The 7,500-nt window shown below is 39.8% G+C and overlaps 2 protein-coding genes across 3 annotated transcripts in view; one reads left to right on the forward strand and one right to left on the reverse strand.

Moving 5' to 3' along the window:
* Window positions 1-7,500, forward strand: part of stx18 (syntaxin 18) — a 293,868-nt gene that overhangs the window by 156,805 nt on the left and 129,563 nt on the right. The gene's annotated exons all lie outside the window — the stretch shown is intronic.
* The window catches only part of LOC132109298 (cytokine-dependent hematopoietic cell linker), a 23,473-nt gene that overhangs the window by 8,703 nt on the left and 7,270 nt on the right, over window positions 1-7,500 (reverse strand). Inside the window, exons 7-10 of the mRNA XM_059515309.1 lie at window positions 3,095-3,116; window positions 2,954-3,005; window positions 2,840-2,868; window positions 2,673-2,764 (exon numbers count right to left, since the gene is read on the reverse strand). Coding sequence (XP_059371292.1) covers window positions 2,673-2,764; window positions 2,840-2,868; window positions 2,954-3,005; window positions 3,095-3,116 — 195 coding nt within the window. The remainder of the gene's footprint in view (window positions 1-2,672; window positions 2,765-2,839; window positions 2,869-2,953; window positions 3,006-3,094; window positions 3,117-7,500) is intronic.

The raw sequence follows: 7,500 nt of genomic DNA on the forward strand, positions 1-7,500 counted from the left end.
CACACACACACTATCGTTCTCTCTCTCTCTCCCTCTCTCTCTCACACACACACACTCTATCGTTCTCTCTCTCTCTCTCACACACACACACTCTATCGTTCTCTCTCTCTCTCTCTCTCTCACACACACACTCTATCGTTCTCTCTCTCTCTCCCTCTCTCTCTCACACACACACACTCTATCGTTCTCTCTCTCTCTCTCACACACACACACTCTATCGTTCTCTCTCTCTCTCTCTCTCACACACACACACACACTATCGTTCTCTCAGGTAACATTTTACCAACGTGCTGGTTACATCTAACTGTTCATCTTTTACCATCCTTCATCTATTTTTAACCAATTCAAGTGAAATGATAATGAAGTACTGTTAATTAACCACTCCCATTATTAATTATGTGTCTTGATTCAGCATTAGCATTGAAATAATACCTATTGCAATACAATAGTCACGTAATAGCAACACTCTCACACATATTTAACTATTCTAACTGCACTTTCAGTCATTGGTATAAGAGGCAGCGGGTGACAACAGACTAGAACCACTGCAGGGAAACCATCCTTACACACTAGTGATGTGTCCTTCGTGAACGAATCATTCTTTTTGAACGAATCGTTCTCGTTCACGCAATCCACTGACTCATATTTCTGGTTCAGTGAAGTTCCTCCCTCCACAGCAGCGCGGCGCATGCACAGCTCAGTGATCCGGGTAACAACCATTTCATCCTGTCAAAGAGTTACTCAACCTCCAGCCAATAGCCTTCCAGTATGAGATGTGACAGAGCATGTGATTTGTTGAATGTAGTGAACGAATACGCCCTTCAATGAACGAGTTTCATATGAGTCTGAACTAGATCTGGAGATCTTATCGTTCGTGAATGAAATGAATGAGAGTAAACTGGGTTAGTCTGCTATTTAGCATGTCAATCTCGCAAAATGCAAAGCGCAGTTACAGGTACTGTGCTTGTTTTCATATTTAGCAACTCCACGTTTAATCCCCGATTTATGAATGTGAATATATAATATACAAACAGTCTGATCAAACAATTAAAATTGCTAATTAGGCAAAAAAACCTCGTGCTTTGTTCATCTGAACAACTTAATTAGACTTTATACATCAAATGCGTTTATGCACACATTTTATGGGTGGAGCTTAGTATAATAAAATCACAAAAATAAGTCTTTATGTTAAGAAAGAATTGTACACAACCATTTCCAAAACTGTCAAAGGTTATTCAAAAATAAAGCATTCATTAATTATTTTATGACAAACATTTTTACTGTCTTGTACTCATTTATTTAGCCTACAAATTAAAATTATAAAAATAACTTTCTTTTTATTTTTATCATTATTGTATATTATACAGGTTATGCATAAGAATCTTTTATCCAAAACAACTTACAAAAGAGGAAAACATTACTCCAGAGTCAGTCACAAAGCCAGGTTTATTGTACAATAATAACCAAGTGCTATTATAAGATTATCACCAATTGAACAAGATTTTGATGCACATCTTTCTTATTAAATCTTTGTATTCCTCGTACTACACTTGATAGAGAATCACACTTTGCTGTAAACCTATTCCACATAATAATATTCAATAAAACTATATTAACACGTAGGAGCTTGCTGCATGAATCCGTGAGTACGGTTTACAAATCCGAGGGAAAGGATTGCGAAAGCGTGCGCACGGATTATGAATTCATGGGTACGGATTCAAAACCTGAGGGTACGGTTTACAAGATCTGAGCGCACGGACTGGAAATTCGTGGGCACGGTTTGTTAAACTGAGGGAACAGTTTATGAATTCGTGGGCACGGTTTATAAACTGAGGGGACGGATTGCAAAACCGTCGCCACGGATGGATTTTTTTCTCCTACAGGTGACATCCCGGGCTCCGAAGCTTTTGGCACCGAAAGATAAATAATTTTTCGATACTCATAGTATCGAAGTTTTTAGTTCGATACCATAAAGTGAAGGAGTGGATGCCGAGTTGCCATATCCTTCATACTGATATTAATTACATTATTACATGATTTCTTGTTTGACTATTAATCAAGTTATGGCAAGAGTGAAATGTGTAACCTTATGAGATATTAAAGAATCCTGTTCTACCCTGTATTTCTTTTCCTCAAGATTAATGTGCACATATTATGTGTGTGTGTCCAAGCGTAATGATAAGACACTCGCCAGTGCTAGAAAGCCTTGAGTTTTAGATAAGTTCTCTGTGTATGTGTGTTAGTATCTGTCGGTACAGGGAGAAGCTCAGACAGTCCCAGGACAAACGATCACCTGCCAGTGTCCAGCGGATCAGATATATGTCTCTGGAGAGTTTATCTAGGTTTTGGAACCAATCAGAATTTTGTTGACTTATTTATTGACGCAATTAGTCTCCTCTGTCAGGGTATAACTGTGGTTGATTTTGAGTTGTACGGGGGCGGCCTACGAACTCCGTCGAGAGTACTGAAGCTGACTTCTGCTGATGAAACTGCAAACTATTTTCTTCAGTAAAATTATTATTATTAACTGAACTCATCTCTGACTCCTGGTCTTCATTGTGACAACACCTGGTCCTTGGGTTGTAACTGTTAAATTCCCCAACAAAAGGCATGGAAGTTCGGTACCCAGCCCTAAGCGTGAGTGATAAAGCAGTATTAACGCGGTGTTGTACCTGTGCAGGTTTGCTGTGGTTGGTGAAGCTGCCGTGGGCTTCTCCTTTCGCACGAGGCCATTCGTGATGCTGCTGTTTCCTCACGTGTGAATCTAAAAAGCATCCAGAGAGTTCTTCAGACTCGGTGACTCTGAGCTGCTTCAGCTGTGATTCAGTGAGACTCTTACCCAGCGAGCTCGTCTCGCTCTCACAGCAGCTGCAGGATCACACAAACACAATCACACACATCAGTTCTCTGATTACTGATGTTAAAGCACAGAGTGTGTGACTGCGCTCAGTACCTGTCCAAATCCTGAGACTCCAGATCCAGAGAAAACCTGTGAGACGTGTGACCTGCAGAACAGCAATGTTATACTTCATTATTACAGCTTACATCATATTATATTATATTATATTATATTATTTAAGGCAACATAACTTACTTGAAGATGATGATGTATTAACCTGAGGGTGAAATGGAGAGTAATTATTATTTACATGAATTCATGTGATTCATGTTTGGATTTCTTGAATACACAATTTCTTTATATTTGAAACATCTGTTTCTTTAAATACAACATACTGTTTTTATTTCTAGTCAGCGCTCTATGATGAATAGCATGGCATCAGAACAGGTCTTTTGTAAAAAGTAAATTAAATTGAGTATCGATCAAGCTTGTCTGTTTGACTTTATGCGTGTTAAACCTGGAGCTTGTTTGCTCGCCAGACGTGGAGTTTTTATTGCTGAATTGCCGTCCCTATTATCTACCGAGGGAATATACTGCAGTGTTTATAGCCCCTATAGTTTACATCCCCTGCGAGCTAACTTCACAGCAGCGCTAGCCAAGCTCCATGATGTACTAAACACACTAGAGACGGCTCACCCTGAAGCCATTTTTATTGCAGCTGGCGACTTTAATCGGTGCAAATTACGGACTGTTTTTCCCCAAATATCACCAACATCTGGACATTCCCAGCCGCGATAAAACACACTGGACAATGTTTACAGCAACATACGTGATGCATACAAGGCTGCACCCTGCCCCCATTATGGACACGCAGACAACATCTCTTTGTTCATGTACCCGGCCTACAGACAAAGACTCAAACAACCAAACCCTGTCACCAAACAGGTTAGGCTTTGGACCCTACAAACTGAGGGCATCTCACAGGACTGTTTTGCTCTGACAGACTGAGATGTGTTTAATGCTGCAGCCACTTTGGAGGACTCTTCTGTCAGCATACAGGATTATGCTAAGTATGCGACTGGGTACATTAGCACTTGTGTTGATAACATAGTATTCACAATACAAGTCAGGAAGTTCCCCAACCAGAATCAGGTACGCCACGTGCTGTGTGCTCAATCTTTTGCATTTACATAAGGCAACAAGACAGACTGAGCAAAGCAATTACAGCTTTTCCTTCCCAAGATGAACCCCCGACCTGCCTGAATGACTATAGGCCCAGTAGCACTCACTCCGATCATTATGAAGTGTTTTGAAAGAGTGGTGCTGACTCATTCAGAGCATTATGCCGGACATATTTGACCTGCTGCAGTAAACAGATCGGCCCAACAGGTCCACCTCAGACGCTATTGCTGCTGCCCTCCATATTTCCCTTTCTCACCTGGAAGATAAGGAAACTTATATCAGGATGCTCTTTATTGATTATGGCTCCGCCTTCAATATGGTCATCCCTCACAAACTCACCCAAAAACATATTGTACTTGGACTACATAACAGCATTAAAAACTGCTAGATCCGATTACTTTTCTTCTCTTTTAGATGAAAACAAACATAACCCCAGTTATTTATTCAATACAGTGGCTAAATTAACAAAAAATAAAGCCTCAACAAGTGTTGACATTTCCCAACACCACAGCAGTAATGACTTTATGAACTACTTTACTTCTAAAATCGATACTATTAGAGATAAAATTGCAACCATTCAGCCGTCAGCTACAGTATCACATCAGACAGTGCACTATAGACCCCCTGAGGAACAGTTCCACTCATTCTCTACTATAGGAGAGGAAGAATTGTATAAACTTGTTAAATCATCTAAACCAACAACATGTATGTTAGACCCTATACCATCTAAGCTCCTGAAAGAGGTGCTTCCAGAAGTCATAGATCCTCTTCTGACTATTATTAATTCCTCATTGTCATTAGGATATGTCCCCAAAACCTTCAAACTGGCTGTTATTAAGCCTCTCAAAAAACCACAACTTGACCCCAAAGAACTACAACCCGAATTCCGGAAAAGTTGGGACGTTTTTTAAATTTTAATAAAATGAAAACTAAAGGAATTTCAAATCACATGAGCCAATATTTTATTCACAATAGAACATAGATAACGTAGCAAATGTTTAAACTGAGAAATTTTAGACTTTTATCCACTTAATTAGCTCATTTATAATTTAATGCCTGCTACAGGTCTCAAAAAAGTTGGCACGGGGGCAACAAATGGCTAAAAAAGCAAGCAGTTTTGAAAAGATTCAGCTGGGAGAACATCTAGCGATTAATTAAGTTAATTGATATCAGGTCTGTAACATGATTAGCTATAAAAGCTTTGTCTTAGAGAAGCAGAGTCTCTCAGAAGTAAAGATGGGCAGAGGCTCTCCAATCTGTGAAAGACTGCGTAAAAAAATTGTGGAAAACTTTGTTCCTCAACGTCAAATTGCAAAGGCTTTGCAAATCTCATCATCTACAGTGCATAACATCATCAAAAGATTCAGAGAAACTGGAGAAATCTCTGTGCGTAAGGGACAAGGCCAGAGACCTTTATTGGTTGCCCGTGGTCTTCGGGCTCTCAGACGACACTGCATCACTCATCGGCATGATTGTGTCAATGACATTACTAAATGGGCCCAGGAATACTTTCAGAAACCACTGTCGGTAAACACAATCCGCCGTGCCATCAGCAGATGCCAACTAAAGCTCTATCATGCAAAAAGGAAGCCATATGTGAACATGGTCCAGAAGCGCCGTCGTGTCCTGTGGGCCAAGGCTCATTTAAAATGGACTATTTCAAAGTGGAATAGTGTTTTATGGTCAGACGAGTCCAAATTTGACATTCTTGTTGGAAATCACGGGCCGTGTCCTCCGGGCTAAAGAGGAGGGAGACCTTCCAGCATGTTATCAGCGTTCAGTTCAAAAGCCAGCATCTCTGATGGTATGGGGGTGCATAAGTGCATACGGTATGGGCAGCTTGCATGTTTTGGAAGGCTCTGTGAATGCTGAAAGGTATATAAAGGTTTTAGAGCAACATATGCTTCCCTCCAAACAACGTCTATTTCAGGGAAGGCCTTGTTTATTTCAGCAGGACAATGCAAAACCACATACTGCAGCTATAACAACAGCATGGCTTCGTCGTAGAAGAGTCCGGGTGCTAACCTGGCCTGCCTGCAGTCCATATCTTTCACCTATAGAGAATATTTGGCGCATCATTAGACGAAAAATACGTCAAAGACGACCACGAACTCTTCAGCAGCTGGAAATCTATATAAGGCAAGAATGGGACCAAATTCCAACAGCAAAACTCCAGCAACTCATAGCCTCAATGCCCAGACGTCTTCAAACTGTTTTGAAAAGAAAAGGAGATGCTACACCATGGTAAACATGCCCCGTCCCAACTATTTTGAGACCTGTAGCAGAAATCAAAATTTAAATGAGCTCATTTTGTGCATAAAATTGTAAACTTTCTCAGTTTAAACATTTGCTATGTTATCTATGTTCTATTGTGAATAAAATATTGGCTCATGTGATTTGAAAGTCTTTTAGTTTTCATTTTATTAAAATTTAAAAAACGTCCCAACTTTTCCGGAATTCGGGTTGTAGTTAATTATAGAACAATCTCGAATCTCCCTTTTCTGTCCAAGATACTAGAAAAGGTGGTATCCTCACAATTATATTCCTTCTTAGAGAAAAATGGTATATGTGAGGATTTCCAGTCAGGATTTAGACCGTATCATAGTACTGAGACTGCTCTCCTTAGAGTTACAAATGATCTGCTCTTATCATCTGATCGTGGGTGTATCTCTCTATTAGTTTTATTGGATCTTAGTGCTGCGTTTGACACAATTGACCACAACATTCTTTTGCATAGACTTGAACACTTTGTTGGCATTAATGGAAGTGCATTAGCATGGTTTAAATCGTACTTATATGACCGCCATCAGTTCGTAGCAGTGAATGAAGATGTATCATATCAATCACAAGTGCAGTATGGAGTACCTCAAGGCTCAGTACTAGGGCCGCTACTCTTCACGCTTTATATGTTACCCTTGGGAGATATCATCAGGAAACATGGTGTTAGCTTTCACTGTTATGCTGATGATACTCAGCTCTATATTTCTTTGCGGCCCGGTGAAACACACCAATTTGAAAAACTAATGGAATGCAGAGTCGATATAAAAAACTGGATGACGAGTAATTTCTTACTGCTAAATTCTGAAAAAACAGAGGTGTTAATTATAGGACCTAAAAACTCTGCTTGCAATAACCTAGAACACTGTCTAAGACTTGATGGTTGCTCTGTCAATTCTTCGTCATCAGTTAGGAACCTAGGTGTGCTATTTGATCGCAATCTTTCCTTAGAAAGCCACGTTTCTAGCATTTGTAAAACTGAATTTTTCCATCTCAAAAATATATTTAAATTACGGCCTATGCTCTCAATGTCAAATGCAGAAATGTTAATCCATGCATTTATGACCTCAAGGTTAGATTATTGTAATGCTTTATTGGGTGGTTGTTCTGCACGCTTAGTAAACAAACTACAGCTAGTCCAAAATGCAGCAGCAAGAGTTCTTACTAGAACCAGGAAGTATGACCATATTAGCCCGGTCCTG

The sequence above is a fragment of the Carassius carassius genome, chromosome 29, assembly GCF_963082965.1.
Source record: "Carassius carassius chromosome 29, fCarCar2.1, whole genome shotgun sequence".
Classification (NCBI taxonomy): Eukaryota; Metazoa; Chordata; class Actinopteri; order Cypriniformes; family Cyprinidae; genus Carassius; species Carassius carassius.